A 26,243-nucleotide genomic window follows, 5' to 3' on the forward strand; every position below is an offset into this window, starting at 1 on the left:
TCACTTACATTGGATTTTTGAGCTGTTGGGCAACGTGCCTCTTCGCTCTTGAGTACTTTTCATAATGATTTCTGGCAATGTACATGTCTGGAACTGGGGGTTCTCGGTTTCACCACAGCAGCTGTCAGCTCTGGTGTTCCCCCTTAACATGAACCAGGAACTTTCTTATGCTTCAAGTGTATATGATGATCAGGTCTTATGGGTTGTATGAACACGTCTGAAGCTGCCTTATACTGAATCAGACCATTGGTCCATTAAGGTCAATATTGCCTACTTACACTGGCACCAGCTCTCCAGAGCCCCAGGTTGAGTTGGTTCACGTCACCTACTGGCTGCTCCTTTCAGCTGGAGATGCGAGGGGTTGAACCTGGGACTTTCTGCATGCCTTTGCAGAGAGGAGCCTTAAGCTCTGAGGAGGCTTGGCTTGGCTTCCTGGCCCTTCCCTGCCCACTTATTGCAGCCAAACAGTAGTAGTTGAGCTGCAGTTGTAGTGAGATTTTGCTGATACCCCAGCAGCGCAAGAGTTTGGGATAGACTCTGAGGATTCTAATGGGAGGCAGGAAAGGAGACTCACAGCAGACTGACTGGAGGCTACTATAGCCAGTGTTGTGCAGTGGTTAGACTGTTATGTTGGACTAGGACCAGGAAGATCTAGGTTCAAGTCCCAGTTTGCCATGAAACTTCCTCAGTTACTTTGGGCCATGGACTCTGTATCAACTTAGCCTACCTCACAGGGTTGTTGTGAGGTTAAAGTAGAGAAGGGAAGAACCATATACCAGTGCCCAAGCTCTTTGATGAAAGGCTGGGATAAAAATGTACTATATAAATAAAGTCAGCGTACTATGGACTAACCAGGAATTGTGCAACAAGTTGAGGTTTCAACAACCATTGTTTATCATGACATCTGAACAGAGCTAGGAAGATAGTAGCATCTGCTTCATGTTTGTGTGTATGTGTTTTTTTAAAAAATTGGTGCTTATCAGCCCTGAAGAATTCCCCCTCAAACTTCTCTTGCATAACTTTTTCAGATATTCAGGGAAGTGCCCTAAAATGTGTTTCTCATTTTTTTCTGAAAAACATGTCATTTAAACAAACAAACAAAATCACTATACTCACTCTTAAAAACATAAATTCATATGTTCCTAGTTTGGAAGAAGAGTGTGAATCTTCTCTTTGCACAGCTGCGTTAAGAGCCAGGAACATGGAGCTCCAACACGACATGAAGAGGCTGACGGCTGTCTTTGAGAAGCTGCACACGTATGTTAGTCTTCTTGCCTTACCAAGTAAGTATCTGATGGCAACTGCTGGGGAAGCATTTTAAGATGTTAAAACTTCAGGTTTCAGTGTTACCTTATCCAAGTACAGATTGAAGCTTTTTGCAGGGCAGAAGGCAGATGTTAAACTGTACACATGTCATTGGCGCTGTTACTGAATGAGAGAAACTAGATGCCTGGAGATGTGAAGGTCATGGGGAGGGGGTGGGGAGAGAGGGGAAGGAATGCATCTGTTATTCAGGCACTTCCAGAAATGAAACTGGAAGTTGGAGAGAATTGAAAGGAGCAAAGCTGAAATAAAGGCTGGTGTAAAACTACTGCAGTGACTTCTGAAATGGACTTAAAAAAAAATAGAAACAATAAAGTATTTCCATAAATTACAGTGATTTGTCTTCTAAAGCTGTTACATTTCTGCTTTAAACCTAGAAGCCCTCCTCTATTTGTTTAAAAACTAAGAAATTACGGGAAATATGTTTGTGGTGACCAACTCTAAAGCTCTGTGGTGGTGTGTCAGAAACTTTTAAAATGTAAAACGTTTCCCTTTTTTAAACAAAAGCTGCCAGTTAGTACAGCCCAAACAACCCAGTTGGGAGCAAAACAATTGCGGATGCATATGCTCCTTGTCAAATAAAATGTTAGGCTAGTTGCCAGTGTCATAAAGTGTGTGCAGTACACAAATTAGTTTAATTTTTTTAATGAAAGAGTTCCAGCACCTTTATCAACCATTCCTCTGTTGCAGGCAGTGCTGGACTCTTCCAGTTTTGTGCATATAATAGTCTCACTGCAGTAATCATATATAAGAATAGAATTCCATTACTTCTTTTCCACTGTATAGCCATCATTCCCAACAAAAAAGTCTCTGGTTTCAATTCTATTTTAATCCTTAAAATCTTCTGAATCGATAGTTGTATTTATGTCCATTTTTTTTGCTTTCTTACATGTCCACCATATGTGGTAAAAGATCCTTCATGTTGAGTACATTTCCAGCATATGTTCGAAGTACCCTTGTACTTTCTAGCCAGTTTCTCAGGAGTCATATACCAATGATACATCATTTTATAAAAATTCTCCTTGACACTGGAGCTTAATGTAAATTTTAACCCTTTTAACGACATATTTTCCCATTGTTCCATTAATATATTCAAAATTTTTAGACCATTTAATCAGACATTCTTCCACTTGCTCTTCTTCTGTCTCGAATTTCAACAAGAGTATACATTTTAGCAATAACATGTTCATCATTTATACAGAAATCTACTTCAAATTTAGTCTAGTGCTCAAAATCATAGTACCTTTTGTCTACTTTAAACCTTTCCAAGATTTGCATCTACGTAAACCATTGACAAGTTAGTCACTCTGTTGATAACTCTTCTCTTGATTTCATTTTAACTTCACCTTGTGAAAATTCTAAAATATATCGCTATGTTAACCAATTAGAGATATTTGCCATTTCTCTTCTAAAATTAGTTTCTTGTGGCAATAGCTACAAGGGTATTTTTGGACTGATCCTAAGTTTGTATTTATTTCATATTCTCAGAATGGCACATCTAACATAGGGTTATTAAATTCTGCATTAACCTTAGCTTTATCAAACCACAGATAACCATGCCACCCAAATCTTAAGTCATGACCTTCTAAATCCAGTAATCTTCTGTTTTTTAACAACATTCATTCTTTCATCCATACAAAACAGCTGGCAGCAAAATATAATTTCAAATCTGGTTGGCTCAATCCACCTCTTTCCTTTGCATTTTGCAATACCTTAAATTTCTGTTTTAAAGCTCTTGACGCTTTGACATACCATGTCTTGCTTTTTATTTTCAAAATATTGATTCCTCTTGGACTGATAAGGAGGCAAGAGGGAATTAACAGATCACTTGTATCCTGGAGTAGCCAACAGTTGATTTAAAATCCAAGTGCAGATTTCTTCATGCTTGAAAAGCTGATGTGTGAAACATTCTGTGTCCATGTATGTCCATGTATCTGCTGACTGATTACAGTGTGGGTAGAGTTTTAGGCTATTGAAGACTTTCCATTTAACAAGTAGCTGCAGATAACCTGCCTTTGGTTAACGGTTCATCCTCTCTCTGCTGTGAGAGACCACTGCTCCTCCTACAAAGATGTACTGCAGCAAAGACCTTGGGAAACAATTTTGGACAATTTCCAGGCTTTTTAGAAGCAATACTTTAACTTCATTAGGGTTTTGCAGGCCATTTTTTTCCTTGAAAGATCTTTAATGTAGAGGAGCTACATTTCTTCTTTAGACTGTATTTTAAAAGTTTAAAGCCTTGTTGTTTCCAAGTGCCCCCCCACCCAGGAGTTTTACTCTTAATAACTGAATTCCTAAATATTAATTTACTTCAGTTATAGTCTTCCTCTCTTACTGAGACTGGAGGTGGATTACATCTAAAAACCAATGCTATAAGAACAGTATAATACGTAACATACTTGAAGAACACACTAAAAATGCAGTGTAATGTAGATAATAATGAAGGATTGCAAGACTGGAGAACAAGGCACGTGAACCATTATATAATGTGCAGTAAGCAGAGTAAATAAAGTTGGATTACACACTTAAAGAGCAATGGAAAAAAAACAAACACAACAAAGGCCACGTCAAGTTCCAGAGACATTAACTACGCATTTGCTCTTTGATCTGTGCTGACATTATCAATGTCTTTGGGGCTCACCCCCAATTGACAGTTGCTGTTTAATTCCAGAGCAGATATTTCATTCCTAGAGACCCATGGCCAACATATGATAGGGCCGAGAGCATATATTTATAAAATCAAGGCTGAGATATATTGAGGGCCCAATTAAAAGCGAATTATTTCAAGGAAATCTCGGTTTTGATTATAGTATTTACATTTACATTTGGTCTCATTATGAGAAGACAAGATTCTCTGGAAAAGTCAATAATGCTAGGAAAAGTAGAAGGCAGTAGGAAAAGAGGAAGACCTAAAATGAGATGGCTTGACTCAATAAAAGATGCCACGCCCTCCAATTTGCAAGATCTGAGCAAGTCTGTTAATGATAGGACGTTTTGGAGGTCTTTCATTCATAGGGTCGCCATAGGTCAGAGGCGACTTGATGTAACATAATACACAACGTAACATTTACATGCTATTTTTCCTTCAGAACTGCCTGTTTGACCAGGGAATCTGAACCTGGTCCAAACTTCAGCATTAGCTAACATACCTGGGTTTCTTTTCTGCATTTGGATTGGAGAAGTTGAAACTCCACTGAGTGCATGTTGCTCCTTGATGGCCTTTTAAAACATGCTCTATAGCCAAGCTAGCCCCATGGGTCATTTTGAAGATCATTGTTTTTAAAATTTGTTTGTCTGGCGTTGTTCAGTTCTGGGATTTAAATAATAATTAAATTTAATTTTTTTTATCCACTTTGTGTAACTTCTAGGCATGAAGCCAGACAGGCTGCTTCGGACAAACTTCAGCTCAATTTTCACACACATTGCTTCAGCTCTTCATGGATTTCATGATATCATGAAAGGTGAGACCAACTGAAGCACAAGTTGCTTTCTAAATAAAATGGCTGAACAGCTCTGTAGCCAGTATCCCAAGAGGGCTGACAGCTTGTGGACGTCTACCTAGGTGGTTGCTGAGCAGGGGCGTACTGTAAGGCTTAAATGCCCCAGGAACTAGGCACGGAACGCCCTGCAGGTCAGCTCTGCAGGGGCACTGTGGTCAGTGGCACTGATGATGGATATCAGCCACCAGGGGTGTTTGTTTATGGGAAGTGGTCCACCAGAAGCTTTCCCAGTAGGTTAAAGGACCAATTTGCCCCTGTTGTTCAGTTGACTTAACTAGCAGCTGTTTCCTGACATCCCAAATGAAAATGTCTGAGGCTTTGTGTAGTTGCCAGAGGACAGTAGCTGTGTTCAGACATAACAGCAAACTGTGGTTTGTAGTTGCAAGAACAAGCTTGGAGTTCCTCAGGCTCCACCACCCTCCTTTCATTACACAAGGCTTTGAAATTGAGGACTTCACTTGTGGGCAGGCGACAAACCATACCTCTTGGTTCAGATATAACAACAAACTGTGGCTTATTGTGAACCTGGAAATGTTCAGGGTCCAAGCCCCATATAAGGAACAGGTTGTGGCTTGTCATTAGGCTGGTGCTTGCTTTGAGTTGCATTGCCTTGAAAATAGAGGTGTTTAATTAAATATTTAAAAGGCACAAAAACACATGGTGCTGGAGGCTTCTTTTAAGGAGCCACATTGTGTGCAGTCTAGTTATTGTTCTGATGGCAGCAGCTCTCTGTCTTGGACAGAGGTCTTTTCTAGCTCTGTCCAGTGAGTTCCTTAAACAAGAGAGGCTCATGATTGAGCCTGAAGCCTTAGGTAGGTACAGCTGTTATGGCACTAGATAATGGCTGTTATGGCTGGTTCTGATGCTGTTTGGTCTAGACAAATTGGTGAGTATCTCTTGGCCTCTTAAATGAAATGCAAGCATAATATCTATTAACATCCACAATAGTAGTAGTTGTTGGCCCTGACCAGCCTAAACTGAGGATCCGTGCATTGACAGATACGGATTCCGGTGGCTCAGCAGAGCAGCATGGTTCCTGATATTACAGAAGTTTTTGGGAGACGGGAATGAGAGAATCCGTACTGTGTGTCTTTGGGCACACAATTGAAAGCTGTTGTATAAATGTATAAAGGGGACTGAAGACTTTTTATATTTGTATCCCTCTTTACTTCCAGTGAGCTCAGAGCACTATGTATTGTTACCTTCTGTCTTTTTCCCTCCCCTTTTTTTAAAATGGTCACAACAGTCCTGTCAAGTTGGCTTGGCTGAGAGATGGTGTTTGACCCAAGGTCTCCAGGGAGCTTCATGGCTGAACAGAGTTTTGAACCTGTAACACTTAGTATTACCCCATGCTGATCCTCCAGGATACAGAAAGGAGTAACTTCTTTCCTTGATGATCAGGAATCATAGGGTTGGAAGGGTTCCTCTAGGGTTATCTAGTCCAACCCCCTGCACAATTCAGGAAATACACATCTACCTCTCCTCCCCCCCACACCCCCAGTGACCCCTGCTTCATGCCCAGAAGATGGCAAAACATCGTCAGGATCCCTAGCCAAACTGGCCTGGGGAAAATTATTACCTACGCTGGGCATTTAAGAAGGGGCCACGAGAACTAAGCACTGATGTAACCCTTTCTGCCCTCAGGATCTGCCTAGGTTCACAGAATAAGCATTGTTGTCAGATGGCCATCTAGCCTCTAGGCATTTAATTGTATTTCATTATCTTTCCAGAGAGAAAAAGTGAAACTGAATAATAGGAGGGAAGAGAGAATTTTCAAACTGGGTTTGAACAAGAGGTTCAGAGGGCATGGCAAGGTTGTGAGCATGGCTGATGCAACTATTAATCCCTTCTGGTTATAGATATTTCCAAGCATTATAGTCAAAAAGCTGCCTTGGAGCATGAGCTCCCAACATCCACGCAGAAGCTTATAACCACCAACGACTGCATCTTATCATCTGTGGTGGCATTAACAAATGGAGCAGGCAAGGTAATTTTCTCATCCGAAGCAATACTGGCAGCCTGACCCAGGACTGCAAAGCTACAGCTAGCTTGCTGGTTCTCTAGAGACGCCGCCGATTTGTGAAAAAGACCTGCGTCACCAGCAGAATTGAGGAACTTCTAGAAATGCTGCTGCTTTTGCAGTGCCTTCCTTTGGGATAAAACTTGGCGGAAAAAAATTCTTCAGCCAGGAAGTGTGTTCTTAAGTGGACTGAAAAACAATTATTTTATATATGTTTACCGGACATGTTGTGTTTCCTGAAAGTTTTTTTTGGGGAGGGATTAAAGAACTAGATCCCCCCCCCATTTCTTATAGGGGTCTAAAATGGTGTAAGGAAGGAAAGGTGGAAGACATATAATATTCCATGGAGAGAATAGGAGCCTGATCTGCTACAAGTGTTAATGGAGCAGAAGCAAAGCTGGAGATAAGTGGGCTGCCTTGTTCCCCCAAGTGGGCTGGCAAATCCCTCTACTCCTGCTGCCTGTCCCTCATCATATCTTTGAGTGGATTGGAAAGGGGGCAGACTTTCTGCAGCAGCCTCCACTTGTTGATTCCTAGAGACGGAGTTGGGGCGGGAGCTAGAAAAGAGTGCAGAGTGAAGAGTTTTCACTCCTAAATTAGCACTGTTTTTGGAGCCCCCAGCAAATGTACTGTCCACAGGTTATTACTGTGCTTTTCCTTCTGTGTCCACAAGACCTAGAAACTTGAACTTTAAAATTAATAACTACCGTTTGTTCCAGAAAATGAAACCCTACTGTGCTCTTAGGATAGCTTTAATTTGTAGCTTAGGTTTGCAACATTATATTTCTGTAAGAGAGGCCTACGTAAGTGTGGATGAAACCTCTCAAACTGTATTGTGCATTGGAATTGATGATGCATTTTGTTCCATCTGTGTGTGTGTGTTTGGCACATGTGGCCTTTTTCTCTCTCTACACAGGCTCTGTTTTAAATGTTTATCTCCCTATATCTAGGTTGCTTCATTTTTTAGCAACAATTTAGACTGCTTCACTGCCTCACTGAGCTATGGGCCTAAGGGGGGAATGGAGTTTATCAACCCCCTCTCAGCCGAATGCATGCTTCAGTACAAGAAGAAAGCAGCTGCCTACATGAAATTGCTGAAGAAGGTTTGTGCCCCTTCAAGTACAATAGCCGTAGCACAGAGTAACTCTGATCCCTTGGACACGCTCTAGAAATCTTTTTCATGTGGGCTTGGTTTCTTTCCCTCCCTGAAGAGGGCCTTTGTTGCGGATAGAACCGTTTTGTTCTCTGAGTTGTATATTTCCTTGGGGTGGAGCTGGGGGAAGAAAAAGACTGCCGAGCTGGATGACTGCTGGATAAAGATGAGAGCGGTCCCAGCCTTTCAGGGCAGCAGGAGGCAGGAAAGGATTCTCTGGGCAGCCACCTGTGAATGGCTGTTTGTTTAAGAGGTGCCCTGGCTGGTTTATTATTGCATGAGTGGCTGTAGGGAAACTAGAAGTCACATTGTTGTAAACAAGTTATTCTTTAATATGTTGTAGCCTTTGGGGATGGTGGTTTTAGCTGGGAAGGGAAGACAGACGGTAGAACTTGGCAGCTGCCTGTAGTGTGCTCAGAAGGATTCTTGAATGTTAGTTAAGGTCTGCTATAATCACTGGCTCCCCCTCTCATCCGAGTCCCTTCGTCATCCTGCTCAGCCCATTACCATTCATCCCTTTGTCCTGAATTATGGGTCTTCTCTGCCCCCAGCAGTTCCCTTCAACTCTTAGTGCCCCAATGCTCTGTGATGCAATTTCAGATTATTTTTCAGCCAACAAAAATCAACTATTGGCCCATCAAACTGATATTTTCATTCAGAGTTTGTGATACAGGCTGCTCACAGGATACACAAGCCCCCCCCCCCCCCAATTTGCCCAAGGCCACTGTAAGGCTTGCTAGAACAATGCCCCAACTGCGTGTTTTCTCTTCCCTCCCTTCTGCCCCCCCACTCCACTCCTTCAATGGCAATATAAATCATGCAGATCTTTACCACTAAGGGAATGGAAAGCATCACAGAAGACTTTCACAAGCAAGGAGAGGACAGTGAGGAAATTAACATTTCCCATCTGTAATCTGACTCACTGAAGTCCGTGTGTCTTTTGGCTCCAGCCGTGCTGCGATTCTGTGCCTTATGAAGAGGCCTTGGCCAACCGCAGAATTCTTCTGAGTTCCACTGAGAGCAGAGAAGGCCTCGCACAGCAGGTATTCCCTAATTTAACATGCAGCTGTTCTGAAGTGTAATGTGCTCATTGAATTTTTTTTTAAATTTTGGTAGTCACGCTGTATTAACTTTAATTAGTGCACATGTCTAAATATTGAAATCCACAATTAAGGGAGGATTATGCTTTGATCCAGAGTTTTGCATACAAGCCAAGCTTAACCTGAATGCAAAACAAGGGGCTAAAGCAGGAAGTTTCTCTGATTATTTGGCCCCCGAAGGATGTCGGCCCTGAAAGCCAAGCAGAGCTTTGACACACAGTTCTGCTTCTGCAGAGGTGTTGACATTGTACGTGTTGTAACTCTCTTTGCTTTCAAATTTATCAGCTCTGCATGAAGACATGGAAGGTCAAGTGTGTATTCAGTTGGTCATCCCCCCCGCCCCCCTTAAGCCCTAGCACAGGCAAAAACAAACAAAAATTTTGCTTTGGCATTTGTTGTTGGACTACTTACTTTCTCAAGATTGGGGTATGGGAGGATGAGATAAAATGACTTATATGTAAATGGGACTACAGTCTGGTTCATCTGCTACCCATCATACTGAAAATGTGAAGCCAGATTTCTGTGAACTAGGAAACCAGGCCAGTGCATGCGTTGTCTCTTACAACTTGCAAAACTTTATCTAGTCTGTCACTGCAAGCATCTGTTTCCTCCATTTTGCAGATGAATTTGACTCTTGTAAGCAGCTGTGCATTTTGCCTTTATCATGTGTTTACATTCTAAAATGATTGAAACGCTGTTTACTTTTATAAAACATCTAAAATATGTCACAGCCAGTCTCACATGTGTTCTCATTTCTGTACTGTTATTTTTGTGTGTCTTTTGTTTTAGCGTAAAGAGTCTGAATATTCATGAGGGAAACTGGTAGCCATTTGGCGATGTTTGTGTAATCATGGGTGCTAGAAACTTTTGAATGCTGACTGGATTTACCACAAGCCTTCAGTCCACCTGAAAGCATGCCAGAACCATGTGTTGGTGCCCTGTGCTGTCTTTCCTGGCCCCAGGTCCAAGCCTGCTGTATCAATGACTCCATTTGCTGCAGGCTTCTTTGGGTAGTCCTGCCTCTTTCATTCTCATCTGTTCCCATCCCTTCACCTGAAAGAGTACTGTCTTTCCTTGTTCTCAAGGTACAGCAAAGTTTGGAAAAGATCGCAAAACTGGAACAGGAGAAAGAACACTGGATGCTGGAGGCCCAGCTGGCCAAAATCAGGTTGGAGAAAGAGAATATAAAGGTGGCTGAGAAACTCAAGAACTCTGGTGGTGGCCAGTTGATTGAGGCAAGCCAGGAAAGCTCCCTCTTGCTTAATGCAGCTGAACAGGAGAAGGAGAATGGAACAGAGAAAGTTCTGAGCGAACCCATTAAAATCACAAGTTTGGTAGGTGTTGTCCCTTCCTTCCTGCAGCTGGGTGAGCTGGAGAAGTTTCTAGGAGATTATACTAGGGTGGGGTAGGGGAGAGAAAAGGGAACTACCATGTAATAAAATTGCCTTTTTGTGAAATGGATTTCCCTGAATCTGATATTTGGGGTTGACGAAGTATTAGTATGCATTTTACACAAATTTTCACTGTGTGTGCACTGGAGAGAGAGTTCTGGGTGCAAATCTTTTCAAGTTAATATATGTGTGGTTCTGGCCTTTGAAGAACTGGTATGTTTACAAATGTTCTTATTTTCAGAGTTTTTGCTCTGAAAATAAGTGTAGCAAAATATAGTGGAAACTTTAAAACAGAAATGGTAGATTTGAGATTAGTTTCTTCCAAAGTCATGACTTTACTGGGAATTATGCCCATCTTTAATATATAAATTTTCATAGTGCTCTCTCAGATTATAGCATCATACCAAATATATTATTCTGAAATATTACTGCAGTTATACAGTTAAACCCTTAGTGCTTAAGTATAAGACTTGTTCAGTGGGCTGGCTGGTTTTCCAATATGCATGTGAATTATCAAAAGTGACCTACTTGAAGATATTAGCTGGTGCAGCAATATTGACTGGTACATAAATAATGTATTCTCATTGGCAGTTTATGGCAGTGAAATTTGCTCTATGTGCTCTTAGAGCACTGTCTGCCATAGCTGTCAATAGAAAATGATGTGCAGAGCTGTGAATTGGAGCCAGTGAGCACACAAACTCTTAACGTCTTTGTGAGTTGCACCCACACAGGTGTCATGTCTGTCACCTATCCATGCCATTATTTTCAGCTGATGTGTTGCTATGAACCATTGTTCTAGCTGTGCTTTGATATCATATTGCTGATGCCATAACTTGCCTTGTATTCACAGGCCTGCTTTATCTGGAGTGTCTTATCTCTTGTGCTTTGAAGCTCACTGTCTCTGACCTTGCAAACCTGCTAGTTCTCAGGGGGAAGAAGAATACCATGTTTCATTTTAATCTGTTGCCTCTCTCCTGTCTAGACGAAGCTTGTAAACTTTTTAGGGAGTTCTCAGGACTGGTTCGCGCCAAAAGTTATGTTTTCCTGTTGGGAGGGGAAATGAGTACTTGGGTGTATATGAGCCATAGTTTTACAGATTTTGTTATTCCTGTCAACCTTCTGATCAGCCTGTGGACATATCTATGAACATGATTTGATTCCTTGAATAAAGCCTTATCAACCAAGACCATGGACTGCTTGCTGTGAGGGTACAGGGATCTATCTGCCATAGCCTGTCATCCATAGACCTGACAACAGGGGCCTCTATCTGCTTTTATCATGGCAGAGTGCTTTTAGTAGGGCATTCCTTGACACTTGGACCAAAACAATGTTACTCCTGCATGGAAGGTGCACCATGTGATCCTTGCAGTAATAAAGGTGTTCAGTGAAGGGTTTAAAGCAGAGAGAATAACTGCTTGCCTAAGGTCTCCTCCTGAAATTGTGCCCAAACGGAGATTATAACTGGGGATTCCTGGCTTTTGGGGCTCACTCATGGCTAGGGCTGTGCTATTCAGGTTTCGCTTCGGGTAAAGATACCCGAAGCAGACCCAATTTGGCAAGCTTCGTTTTGGAATACCGAAGCAAAGCTTTCCGAAGCATTTGGAAATGGTCAGAAAGCTTTGGGGCTTGTTTAAAGGGCCCCACCGCTGCTTACAGGCAGCGGTGGGGGGCTTTAAACAGCAACCCTCCACCTCCCCCCACCTACCTTGTGGTGGCTCCGGGCCGGCTCCTCTGCCGCTGCCCCGCCACCGCCTGTGCCTGCGGGGTGGTGGGGAAGGCCGGAGCCGCCGCCTTTGGCCCTTCCTGCCCCTCAAATGGCTGTGGCGCGGCGGCCATTTGAGGGGCCGGAGGAGGCCGCTCCGGCCTTCCCCACCACCCCGCAGGCTCGGGCGGCGGCGGGGGTGGCGGCAGAGGAGCCGGCTGGCTCCAGGCTGCGCTGCCTTGTGCTGCTGCCACCACAGCAGCAGCGATGGTGGCGGCCCGCTGCCCAGCTGATGACCCTCCCACCGCCAGGTAAGTAGTAGGGGTTGGAGGGGTCTCCCCATGGTTGGGTGGGGGTGGAGGGGTCTCCCCAGGGGGTTGGGGGGTCGAGGGGTTGCCCCAGGGAGGATGGTGGGTGGTGGTAGGGAGTTTCCTCCCCTCGCTTCAGTATGCTCCGAATCTTCACAGAGCATACCGAAGCAATTCCCAAAGCTGCTTCGGATTTGGAGGTATTCCGAATCGGTTTCCCGCTTTGGGTAAACCCGAAGCGGGAATACCGAATCTCTCCACCCATGCACAGCCCTACTCATGGCTATTATACCAGCTAAGCTTGATCTCTGACTTGGATCATGTTATATTTAGAAATGGCTTCTTTTGTTGCTTTGTTGGCTTTCGGTGGAGAAAATGACTGCCTGGCAACAAAACTGATTCACATGACCATGTCTCACCTGTGAAAGTTGTTACTGTCCCCTCTGAAATCCTGTACAGAACCTTTGTTACAAGAAGCTTCTTTTTTCCCCTGTGGCTATTTATCTGTGGTTGGCTCAGTTGCCTGAAATGTGTGTGTGTGTTAGGAGCATTTCCACAGTTGTAATTATACACTGATGTTTATATGGCCAGATCTCTCTGCCTACTAGATATGCTCTTCCAGTCCTTCAGTTCTCTCTGTATCATCTTTAATAAACTAGATCATAAGAGCTATCAAAGGATATTAGAAACCTAATTTCAGTTTCTCCCAATGGATTCTCTGATGAAATGAGGTGGTCCTTTTGGTCCTGCTAGCTCATAAATTAGGGCATACATTCTTGTTCTGGTAACAGCAGTTGGGCTACATCACAGACAAGATACTAAGTGTTTACTTCCCCTCATTCTTTGTGTTGAGAGAGTTATGCAGATGAGGTCAATAGCCAACAGTTCTCTTACCCCTTCCATATCCAGTGGTTTGTTGTAAATTCCAAGGGTTACACTATATACTGCTGTTATTCTTTGTATGTGGTTTTGACTGAAATGCTAGACATCTGCACTTTGTATAAGTGGAAAAAGTTCACTAGCCAAAAAGGATTTAATGAGTTCCATTCTGCTAGAACAAGGCACCTAATCCTAATACCAGTTTTGGCTGGGGCATGCCATCAGAGATGCCAACAGAACAGCTTCCAAAAAACTCAGTGTGTCTGTTCATTTTTACTTATCACATTTGTGCCCTATTGTTGTGAAACTCAGAAAAGCATCCATCAAGTTACCCATTCTGTTCTAGACTGAGAGTGCCTTTCCCAAGATTATTCGATGAACTTAATGGCTGAGTAGGGATTGGAAATTCAGATTCACTATCAATGATTCTATGCTGACCCTGCTGCATTAGGCAGCATTACAGCATCACCTTATGCACTTTCCTAGCACTTTGACATTTGCAGCTTGATTGGGAGCAGATCCAATTTCCTTTCCACAAACCCCTCTCATTTTAGCAAAGCATATGTAAGCATAGTTTAAGTTCCCCTTGTTACAGGGTTAAAATGCCATTTTAATTATCTTATAAAATAATTGATAAATATCAATAAAATGTTTGGGGTCTGATTTAGAAGTTTTGCAGACTACCAGTTCAAACATGGATTATGATTAAATATTGCATTGGCAGTGACACACTTCCAAGAAGGTCTCCTTGAGTGTGATCTCTGTTTATGGAGAAAAATGTCAATGGCATAATCTAGCTAAAGTTAAGCATGTATAAGCCTCAGCAGTTCCAATGGGAAACACTTTAGCATGTGTTCAACTTTCTCAAAAATTTAATCTTGTTAAACTAATAAGGCTAATTTCCAAATAAGTTTGAGTTGGCAAATGAGCTTCTGTGATCTTATCACTTGCTTCATCTTTTTTTTTTTTAAGGTTGGAATGCTAACAATGACCGCCTGCAATGAAAAGGTATATTTTTAATATGGTAGAATCATACTGGCATATTTTATTATGGTATGAGTTAGATCCAAAGAACTGAGTGGAATTCCATAGGCCGAATAGGTCATTACCACCACCACCTCCCTTCTGCAGCAAAAAGTCAAGGCTCCTTATAAACAAAGTGGGTTGCAGTATGGATGGCTGCAGCTATAGTGGAAAACTCAGCAAAAATTCTCAGATCCCTTCTTCCAAGAGCTGAAGTCCCTTCTGCTCCCAGAAGCGTGCCTTTGGATCCAACCCCCTCGATATAAATTAAAGCAAGCCTTTTACATCCAAGCATTCTTCGCTAGAATATAATGTAAAATGAACCTGCTGTTCAGTTTTAATTTACTTAATAGGACCACATGCACATTGACCTGTTGACGATAATATGTTGCATTACAAGCTACATGCAATGATTATGGAAACTTGCAATACTCCTGGAAAATAAGCAGCATTGTTATTACTGCTCCAGTATTCCTAAACCCTGCATGTTCTCCATCTAATAATCATTTTATTTATTTAAAAATATTTATATGCCTGCCTTTCTTTTGAGCATCTCAGGGCCACATTAGCGTGTAAGTTTTCTTGATGAACTACAACAGTATCTTTCTATTCCATCTTCACTTTTCCTATTTAGTTTGTGGTGGCTTTTTCATTTTGAGGTACTTGCCTGTTTTGCTATAAATTCCCTTAGCAGGTTCCAGAAGCTGATACCCGGGAAGATTTAATAAAGAACCACTATATGACCAGGATAGTGGAGCTTACATCTCAGTTGCAGCTAGCTGACAGCAAGTCAGTGCATTTCCATGCAGAGGTGAGTGTGTCATTCAATTACCTGTTCAAAAGATGGAACACTAGACTTACTATGAACCTTAATTTTGCTCAGATGGTAGAGGACATTTGGTAATAGATGATGTCTCTGATCTGCCAGCGGGGGCAAGGCTTGCAGAAGCTTAAAATTTCTGCCCAGAAGTTGACTTTTCAGTTTTGGAAATATAGCTAAGGAAGATAGGCTAGCTGAAGGCAATGGTGAAACTTACAGTGGTGCTGTTTGTTGAGCGCTTAAAACAGATAGAAAAGGTGGAGGTTCTGATACCTGCTGGATATTAAATTTGCCACGCAGCCTTGATCTCTCATCCTTGGGCTTTCCCATCTAAAACAGTGATAGCAAAATTATCTCTCAACTTCGGCTTGTTGGGAGGATTGATGAGAGACACATGGTAAATTGCACCATGCCTTGGAAGTGTCTGCATAAAAGACCAGCTAAAATAAGCTAACTTTTGATTTTTTTTAAAAAATGAGCTTGTTTCTCTTGTTTTTGATTTGACAGTGCCGAGCACTTGCAAAGCGACTTTCTCTGGCTGAGAAATCTAAAGAATCGTCAACAGAAGAGATGAGGCTGGCTAGACAGAGCATCACCAGATTACAGGCAAGTTTGTTTGGCTTTTGATATATAGGTAACTTTTTGTTCCTGTAAATGCATACAGAGCAGTGACATCCAGAAATGAGTGGTAGCAATAACTTTCAGAGCTATAGCAGTGCATTACGCCACTGAAATTGGCTATGGAAAGATGGCATTTTCAGATTCACATCACTCAAAAGGTTCTTATTCTGGGGTTTGTTTCTCCTTAGTGTTCAGTTTTCCATCTGTACTCACTGGATTCTGAGCTTGTTGGACAGAAAAAAGTTCCACGTAAGAACTGAATGGCATCTTAAATATGGAACATACACAGTATTGTGCAATATGTCCTATATTTCATTCCTCTATAAAATGTCTAATTCTTCCTGCCGGTACTAGCATATTTCTCAGCCTTTCAGCCAAAAGGGAGGAAATGTAAAAGCTCCCTGTCATATTGAATCTCCCACTAGGGTATCCAGTGCAGCTCTGTTGACAGAGGGTAGGGAGGTGCCACACAACTGTTTCCGTAGGATAAGCTGCCCTCTGAACCAGTTCTTGCAGGGAACACAGCGTGGGGGAGGGCTCAGTCATGCTGATCACTGCCAGTTGAAGTGTTTCTTCATTACTTGTCTCACCCTTGCTAGCTAGCTTTAAAACCCTGTGAGAAAGTCTATCCCTCAGCTTAGCCTATTTCAAAGGCTGGTTATGGGCCAAACAGTGGTCTGAAGGAAGAGTGGAGCTAAAATACAGCTGCAACTAGCAAACACAAGTTTTTAAAATTATTTGTACATTTGCCTCTTTTGTTAATATGCCAGTTTTCCTCTGAGGATCTCAGTAGTCTCTCATCCAGGTACAATATAAGCATATCAGGTTCTTTCCAGACCATTTCCAGTTTAATATCAAAAGTGATAAGAGGAGGTGGTTTCCTTCTGCTGAACTGGTCATTGCTGGAATTTTTTAAAAAAGAGCTACTACAAGTGGAACTCCAAGGTCCTGATTTATTTATTGCATTTTAGCCCATTCTTCTTCCAGGAAGCACAGAGCAGTGTATGCAATTCTCCCATTTTATCTTCACAAACAGGCTAGGCTGAGAGAGGGTGAGTCAAAGCTTAATTACTGAGTTTCATGGGTATGTGTGAGGAGTTTAAACCCCAGTCTCACCCATTCCTTTTTCAACCCCTACACCACACTGGCTCAAAAAACAGCTTTTCTTCCTTCCTCTTTCTCTGCAACCTTCTGTGCTCCCAGAAAGCTGCTCCTGTAGGTTGGGGAAACTGCTGAGAAAGAGCGTTTTATGCCAGGTTGGGGATGCTACAGCTCAAGGGGAAATATACTTATGCAACGGGCGGGGGGGGGGGGCGTGTAACGAGCTTTTGCCCGTGTCTGAAACTGAGAGCCGAAACAGACGTGACGAGTTACCTAAGTTCAACCTGGGTTTCCTTACCTCAAGGCTTGACGGGAAATGTAGGCGTCATTGCAGGTGCATTGCTGCATTTCTCCTTCCCCTGCTTGCGTGGCCCGGAGCTACATAGCCCCATGTGCTCTGCCCCCCCCCCCCGGTCGCACTGAGCGTCGCTTCATCTCCCCCCCCTCGCCTGGCCCAGCCCCCACAGAGCGACACCAGGCTGCTCCGGGAGAGTGGGAGGAAAGGCTCCCGGAGCATGCTGCATCTCCCCCTCACTCGCCCGGCCCCACCAGACTCGGCCAGATGAGGGGAGGGGGGGAGATGAAGTGACGCTCAGTGCGACGGGGGGGGGGGGAAGGCTTGCGTGGCCCAGACCTACATAGCCCCACTTGCTCTGCCTAATTAACCTTCTGCCTGAAGGTTAATTTGCGTTCTTCTGCTTTAAGGCCTCATCAGTCAGTCCTCTTCGCCCCCCTCCCCAACTCTCTCTCTCTCTCTCTCTCTCTCTCTCTCTCTTTTTGACTGGGTGCAATGCAAAAGAATGCAGCTCTCTTGCAAAGGAGAGAGGGAGGGGGAGAGAAACGTCAAAGCGGGCAAAGGGGTGCTCGAGGAACGGCTGGGCAAGCAGAGCCCTTTGCAACCGGAGCGAAGAAGCGCAGCGTAGCGCGAAAAGGCCACGGCATTAAACCGCCTGGTCATCTAATGTCACCGAGAACACGGCTGTGCTGAAACGGAGGCTTGCGTGGCCCGGAGCTACATAGCCCCACGTGCTCTGCCCCCCCCGCCGCACTGAGCATCACTTCATCTCCCCCCCTCCCCTCGTCTGGCCCAGTCCCCGCAGTTCTGGGCTGCGCGGCTTCTGGTGGGAGCCGGGCGAGTGAGAGGGAGATGCAGCATGCTCCGGGAGCCTTTCCTCCCGCTCTCCCGGTGCAGCCCAGTGTCGCTCTGTGGGGGCTGGGCCAGGCGAGGGGGGGGGAGATGAAGCCACGCTCAGTGTGACGGGGGGGGCAGAGCACATGGGGCTATGTAGCTCCGGGCCACGCAAGCAGGGGAAGGAGAAATGCAGTGATGCACCTGCAAGGACGCCTACATTTCCCATCAAACCTTGAGGTAAGGAAACCAGGTTGAACTTAGGTAACTTGTCACGTCTGTTTCGGGTCTAAGCTTCTACTAGCCAAGAGAAAGCTGTATCTCTCTCCTGGAAAGCTTTCAGCAATTAGTTCTCAGACCTGTCAAACAGATAAGTTCTTTGAACCAGCTGTTTATCAGTACATTTATTTATATAGGGTTCAATATTGCTTTGCAACTCTTTATCAAACACACAGACACTTGTCTAGAGTTTATTTCACTTTATTGAAAATACACCCTAGTTTTTTAATGAAGCAAGTAATCAAAATATAAATGGCTATTAATATAAATCCTATAAAAACAGAACACAGAAAGGCAATAAGAAATAAGTTTGCTAACATTTCTTAATAAATTCCAAGTTTAACATAATCAAAGTTTCTATGAAATGCATAGGTAAAAATAAGTTCTCACCTAAATTCTCTCAAGAGATTTCTTCCATCAGAGCTCTATCATTCTATCTGTGTTTGCAATTTTATACCTCATCATATGCAAATATTTAAGGTCTATTCACATGATAGCACAAACAAACGATGATTGGTTTGACGCTTCACTGAATATTCATAATTTCTATAGTACAACCTTCCAATTAGTAAAAAATTACGCCATACTCAGATCTGCAAAACAAAACTACAAATCTCTGAGAAGTGTCAGGAAAAGTTAAGTTGAGCGATCACCATTGGTTGAATCTCTGATAGAGGAACATTAATCTCGATAGAGTCCACTATTTTAATTAACTGTCAAAGGATGAAAGCACACCTGTTAGAATTATTTAACACATAGAAAAAATACACAGACAGTTCATGCAGAGTTTAAAAGTTCATCTAGAGAATACAAGAGTTTGGCCTGGTATTACTCAGTATTGATTATTGTCATGTGCTTTTATCTATATTGGTATAACAGGGGGGGGGGGATTTTCCATGATTCCTCAATGTTTCCATGATTTCTCAATGCTCCCACAATGGCCACTTTAGCTCCCAGGCCTTTGAACTGAGAATTGTTTCATTTTCTGTGCTCATCTGTCTTGCATTGTGTGGTACCACCATGACAGTACATCTCAGTGTTTTGTAATGCTGGGCAAAATTTACAGTGCCATCTTCTTGGTCTTTCAGGATGAGTTGACGACAACCAAGAGAAGCTATGAAGATCAGTTAAGTATGATGAGCGACCACCTCTGCAGCATGAACGAAACTTTATCCAAACAACGGGAAGAAATAGATACACTAAAGCTAGCAAGTAAGGTATGTATGTAGCTTATTGGTGTGAACTGCAGTTTGGATGTCTAGTATTGCCTCCCTTTTTGGTCATGTAGTGCAGGTTACAATAAATGAAAAACAATTCAGTCCAAAGCATTAAGTCTGGTTCTATGTCTCCCTCCCATCCCCCGAGTTTTAAATGAATTCATGACTTACGGAACTTCAGACTCAAAAAGAATCTATCAAAGAAAAAAGCCCAGATTTGAAGTTAGGAGTTTCTGAAAAGCTGAAACTGTAAAATAATAATAACAACATTCGATTTATATACCGCCCTTCAGGACAACTTAACACCCACGGTTTACAAAGTATGTTATTATTATTCTCATGACAATCACCCTGTGAGGTGGGTGGGGCTGAGAGAGCTCCAAGAAGCTGTGACTGACCCAAGGTCACCCAGCTGGCTTCAAGTGGAGGAGTGGGGAATCAAACCCCGCTCTCCAGATTAGAGTCCTGCCACTCTTAACCTCTACACCAAAACTGGCTCTCAGTGATGTGTATTTTTCTCACCATCCTTTGAGTCATACACTTCTTCAAGGATCATATGTGCAGGGTTAAGTCTGAACTTCACAGAGTCACTTGCTTCATGTTCCTTCATTAACAAAATGACCATCTAGATAAAGTGGGAGAAGGGAGAGGGCAGGTGAAAAAACCAAATGTTTGGCCTGTGGACCAAGGAAGATATTCCAAAGGTGGATTTGTCTTTGCAGTAAGGATACTGTCCCTCATCATTGCTGCTTAACAATGCCCAAATTGTGCAGAGAAGGGAGAACAGACAGCAGCCGGACTCAGAAGGTTGGGAACAGTATGGGAGACTTAGCTGATGGCAAACGGTATAGAAAAGGTGTTTGTGGTTAAGAGAAGCTTTTCACATGAAAAAAAGACTGGAGCAATTGGAGGTTGCCTGATGAACTGAGCAGTTGTTTTGAGCCTGTTCAAGTGTTTTGTATTATAATGCCATTCCTCTCGAAAAGAATGGTACAGATGGTTGTTGGGAAGCTTGTCATGTAGAACAATCAATTCCTGAGGCAAGACTGGTCACATGCGACTGTTGGGGGTGGGGTGTAGAGAGAGCGGCTGTATGAAGACCTTGCCTTTGGCTAGCTGGCCCAGTTAAAGAGAACTTGACAACAAATGGCAACGTAGTAAGTGGGAGCTTTGATTCTTGGTGAGGAAGTCATGAATGAAATTATGAAAACCCTATAAAATGTCCTACCTCTGTTGTGACAGTTCTTACACCCCTCCAAGCCTCTTTACTTAACCCTTTTAATTCACACTGCCCCCCACTCTGAACTATAACCTCATTTATTTTCTTCTGTCCTTGTTATCTTTCTTTCCCATCCTCTTACTGCTTCTCCTGCTTTTAAAGTTAAGATTAAGGGCTCCTTGTTGAAACAGGGAACTGTTTGTTTGATTAAGGACCTGTCTGTTTGAGAGCCAGTGTGGTGTAGTGGTTAGGACATCAGACTAGGATCTGGGAGACCCAGGTTCTAATCTCCACACTGGCATGGGAGCTTGCTGGGTGACCCTGGGCCAGTCATATACTCTCAGCCTAGCCTACCTCACATGGTTGTTGTGATGATAAAATGGAAGTGAGGAGGATGCAAGCCACTTTGAGTCCCCACTGGGGAAAAAGGCAGAGTATAAATGAAGTAAATAAATAATGTAACTTTGCCTAGTACTATGTAAACTGATGATGGGGTGTGTGGATGTATGATATGATAAACAGTAGACTCTAGACATCTATAATCCCCATGGTACAGTATTATTAAAGAATGCATTATTGCTTTCTGTATAGTTAAGGCATACTGTTTTGCTCAGTGATCCTGAGTATGCGCTGTTGTGCATTTGATACACATTAGTGAATTGTGTGGATTCTAGTAAAAGAGAATCTGTCTGCCGATGTAAGTCCCTTGCTTGATCAGGCTGAGTTCTGCCTAATCCAGCATTCTTCACCAAAGCCACACGCACATACAAAAGCAGGTTTTCTGAAAACTGGCCAACTGCGATATACCATCCAGTCATCCGGGGTGCATTTTACTTGTTAAACCGCAGTACTGATACATGAAATTCTTGGTGAAGTTAATCGAAAGATTTTTTTAGTAGTCTCTTTAAAAATGTATTCATAATAATAGATATAATACAGGTTTCTTACAATATACTTTTAAATAAAATTTGTTTTTTGAAAAAAAAATCAATATTTGATGTTATGGAAGGCCGGGGGTTGGATCTTACGAGCATTTTCATTGGCAAAAGGAGCTGAAACTCCTTTCAGCCATCAAAAAGGTTATTCAGAAAATAATGGGCCCCATGTAGTCTAAAGTTATATGGGATTGAGACTGCAGAGAGATGAGGAACTGGGTAACTGGAAAAGCTGGTAACATCTGACCCTAAATGTATAAATTGACTAAAGTGATGCATCAGCTGCCTTCCCAGCAGTTATAGTTGTATCTGAAATCTGGTATTCTCTGAGTGTTCATTCTGACTTCTGACTTTTAACCAGGACAGCATACTTGTGGTTTCTTAAGGCTGTGGAAGCTGTAAGAATTTCTTCCATAATATCTGTTTTGTGATGAAGTGGAAAGTTTTTGTGGAACTGGCAGGCAGAAGCTTTAATCACAAACATGGAGACAGTTATATGCTTGGAGCTTATCTACACTGAAACCTCACATAGTTCACATTTTCACTGTGATGTTTAGCAGGGCTTTTTTTTAATAAAAAAAATCAGTCTTCTTCTTCAAGCACTCTTCATTAGAAAGCAAGCCCTTTGTTGTTGTCCATATTTTCATAGCTGTTTGTCTATATCCAGCCTTATCTCCTTAGACTTGAGATGGCTAACATTGCAACAATGGGTTGCAAGGATCCAGCATGCAAATTAAAAATGCAGCCAAAGTAATAAATGATTAAGAACAACTATATACTGCTGAAGATCATTGTATCATAGAGCTTTTATTGGGCGAAAGGAAATGCAGTCAAATCTGCCAAAACTCTTCACCTTCTGCCAGATGTCTTTTGGAATAAAACCATCTTGCATGCCTTTCTAAATGCAATGAGTGAAGACAGTCTCCACAGTCGCTCTGGTAGGCCAGTCCAGAGAGCTGGGCCTAGCACAGAAGAAGCCCTGTTACCATATGGACAATTCTGAGAGAGGCCACTATAAGGAGGAGGCTGTCTGAAGATCATAGCTTAAAAAAAAAGAAAAATGCCCAGAATGGCAGTAACAGCCCATAAAGATTGTTCCAGTAGTTGGACACGAAGATGATGCTGATGATCCGTTGCATTTTTCTCCTTTTATTTTAGGGAAATTCCAAGAAGAATAAGAGTCGATAGTATCAGTCAGCTGGCTGTTTGTTGGATCTTGCTGCTGCATGGCAACACAGGTGCTGGAAGTGTTCAGTTGGCAGATGCCTTTTGACTGGATGTGGCTGTAGTGGTGGACTTAGACACTTGTAATTTGGTGTTGTGTATGGATTTGAGACCACACCCAATCTGGTAGTCAGTGTAAAGCAAACCAAACTTGGTATGGTCCGCAAAGTAGGTGGGAAATATGCACTCCATGGGTAACTTACATAGGAATTAACCAAAACTTTTTACCATAGTTTGTAACTAATTTTAATTTCTGTGTACAAACTTCCAAGTTTTTGTATCTTTGAGTGGATATTTAAACATCTGGCATCACCATGGTAATGGTCATTTTCTGCCTGTGAGGTCTCCATTCCAGCCCATTCATTCCTTTCTGTAAGTGTAAAGAAAAAGTCAGAGCTATAAGTATTATCAGCCATGTGAGCTGTGCAGTTATTGTAAAGTGTACTACTGATATTCTTCTCTTATAGACTAGCTTCAAATATTGCCTGAGAAAGGCAGTTCATGCAGCTGTGACTGATGCAAAATACACCTTAACTGTAATGAACAAATAAAAAGTGTACAGTTGTTGTAGTCCCTTCAAATCAAGCATAGAAAGTTGGCCAAAGAAGGAATTTGTATAAAATCATGGTGAAGAGAGATTTTATCAGGGTTTTGTTGTTGTTGCAAGTCATCCATACCTGTTGATAGAGAAGTGGATGGCAAGATGTCAACTAGAAAAAAAAGGCTGAACATTCTTGTAGGAAGATCTTCTATGTCACAAAAGTTGGGATGGTACTCACAATGGATCCTTAGTGTCTATTTCAAATGAAGGCTGCGTAGTGAAGCAGGCTAACAAAGTACCAAATTAAACAAAGCTGTGCACATGTTTAATTAAATCTTTGATGGGCCCAGAAAATTACTTCTATGCTGTGGAGCTGGGCTTCAGAGAGTATCGTGCTCACCTGCCATGGCAATGTATGAGTTATTTGCCTGATTGCCTTGATCCTTCTTCCTCTCCTTTTTGGCAGTAGAGATTGTGCATAGGGACGTATGCACACTTCGAACATCCAGCCAGGCTTTATCTCCACATGGATTATGTATATGTTTACTCCTCGAACTCTGAGACATGCCCTGCTGCCTGTAGCTTGTTTTGGACTGTTGGATGCCTGAACTGGCCCCAGGGCCTTTTGGAATTGTCCCACTGACATCCTGATGTTCTAAGAATTATTCCCATTCACACTTTCTGTAGGAATGTTGTCTGCACTAATCTAAGGTCTTCTCAACACATTTCTGGAAGGTTTTCCACCACTGATTTGTAAGATGTTCCTTCACTGAATTACTTCTGTTGCCCCCATAACAGATAGTCCTGTGTTCAAGGATTTATTCCATTGTATCAACCATGTCAATGTGTATTATGAATATAGAATAAATATACTGCCAAGTTAAATTGTTCTGCCTCAAGAGAATTTTTGTCTGTGTTTTCGTCTTAACAGCAGATGTGATTTTGAACAAAAATTGCCTTTGGGCATGTCTGTTCCTCAAGGATGTTTCATAGTCTCTAAATTTGCATGTGGAATAATATGACTAATGTCTTTGCTGTTGGGGGGGTATGTTAAAGGGCAGTGCATTTTGAAAGATTACCTCACCCTATGATTAATTTTAACTCTTGCTTTTAAAGGCAGGACCAGTTTTAAATTGCCTCAAACCACAAAGGTATCACATGTAGAATATAAATTCATGAGGTTTATTTTGGTCTCAGGGCAAGTCAAAATACAAGCCTCCTGAGGTAATATTTAAAAACTGGCAGATTTGTGCAAGTGTGCATTCATATTGTGTTGCAGACCCCCAAAATACTTTGTCATCTCTGCTAAAAGGTTGAGACGGTGATACAGCTGGTAAAATGTGTGTGTGTGGGGGGGGGAATGGGAGAGTTAAAAGCAAAACATCTGGTAGAACAGAATTTGTGAAGAGTGTATTATGTATGGAGACAAAGATTGATTGAGTTTTAGGATATCATATACTGGTTTACATTACAAAAGGAAATGGTATATTCTCTGTAGAATGTGAATGTTTCCCCAGGGCCATCTAAGGGCACATCTGCATGACGGTTTTGAAGAAGGGAGAAGTGCATTGAGACCACATGTGCCTGCAGTTTTCTCCCAGGCTAGTTTTGGCTGATCCACACCCCAAGACGTGCCTGTGGAACTAGTACTGGCCATTCAGCCTGTTATGTTAAGAGCCGTGATCTGAATCTGCAACAGGGTAACACTTTTCCCTCTTTCAGAAGCTTGCTTTGACCTACTCAGTCTGCAAACATTGAACATGGGAAGCTTCTATCTGGAGTAGTGATGCTTACAGTGGCTGATTTGAGCGACATGCATAGGCGCATGCACAGCCAGCCACTCCTTTATCTTTCCTAATTGACCTTCTCCCCTAGCCTGTTCACTAGAGCTTGTGTGCACATCAGCCTCAGGTGGTGGCCACGTATAGCCCCTTGTTTGGGTTTTTCCTTACATTTTTAGAAAGCTGCAGATACTTATTGGATGTATTGGTGGTAGAGGAGGGAGATGACCTGGTAAGAAATTGAGTCATGAGGCCTGTTTCAAACCTTTATCTCCATGTTATGATAAAAGTCCTACTTTACTGATAAAATATGAAAAAGACTGTAGAATTTATAGACCATCAGTGAGCCTCCCTAAAACCTTAAGAAATAACAGTCAGTGTTATATAATTCAGTATGTTATCATATCACACACAGAGATGTATTCTGAGATACTGTCACTGCAAACCTTAAACACTGCTTCAGTCAGTACATGTGAATTTAAAGCTACTTCATTTTAACCACTGAGTCTGTGCTTGCTGTAGCTGCTTTGGGATGATGCATTGTCTCTTGTTTTCATGCCTTCTTTCACATACTGTTTGAAAGAAATTCTGGGATCTAAATGCTTTGCTTTCTGATGCCTCTGTGTTTCTTTTACTCGAATGAAACTGCTGCTGTAAAATTGACTGCCTTGCAACTCCTCAGAAGTGTCTGAGCTGCTCTTATCAGGCCCAGAGGAGAGGAAGTGGCTGAAAATTCTTGTGTTAGGCGTGGAATGATGTTTGGGAGAAATCCACTGAGTCAAGACCTAAACCTGGATTTTCAGAGGCTGCAAATAGAAACAGAGACATTTTGCAACCGGCTTTCCTCATACTGGTTTTCCTTTGACCACCTCTCTGGTGAGAGAGACTATTGTTCACATGAATATAAATTTAATTAAGGCTGCAAGCTTTCATTAACGGTAAGGCCAAATTTTAATTTTGTAAGATGGCAAATTAAA

General features: G+C 42.4%; 1 protein-coding gene across 2 annotated transcripts in view; it reads left to right on the forward strand.

The window, feature by feature from the left end:
• PPP1R21 (protein phosphatase 1 regulatory subunit 21) overlaps positions 1–24,359 on the forward strand; it is a 42,845-nt gene extending 18,486 nt beyond the window's left edge. Inside the window, exons 12-22 of one of the 2 annotated variants that reach the window (XM_054985839.1) lie at positions 1,147–1,283; positions 4,692–4,784; positions 6,683–6,810; positions 7,794–7,946; positions 8,947–9,039; positions 10,182–10,430; positions 14,349–14,384; positions 15,091–15,210; positions 15,727–15,825; positions 19,438–19,566; positions 22,879–24,359. In XM_054985839.1, the coding sequence (XP_054841814.1) occupies positions 1,147–1,283; positions 4,692–4,784; positions 6,683–6,810; positions 7,794–7,946; positions 8,947–9,039; positions 10,182–10,430; positions 14,349–14,384; positions 15,091–15,210; positions 15,727–15,825; positions 19,438–19,566; positions 22,879–22,908 (1,267 nt within the window). In that variant the 3' untranslated portion in view covers positions 22,909–24,359. The remainder of the gene's footprint in view (positions 1–1,146; positions 1,284–4,691; positions 4,785–6,682; positions 6,811–7,793; positions 7,947–8,946; positions 9,040–10,181; positions 10,431–14,348; positions 14,385–15,090; positions 15,211–15,726; positions 15,826–19,437; positions 19,567–22,878) is intronic. The other variant, XM_054985845.1, reaches the window with a different exon arrangement.
• The last annotated feature ends 1,884 nt before the right edge of the window (positions 24,360–26,243 follow it).

The sequence above is a fragment of the Eublepharis macularius genome, chromosome 1, assembly GCF_028583425.1.
Source record: "Eublepharis macularius isolate TG4126 chromosome 1, MPM_Emac_v1.0, whole genome shotgun sequence".
NCBI lineage: Eukaryota > Metazoa > Chordata > Lepidosauria > Squamata > Eublepharidae > Eublepharis > Eublepharis macularius.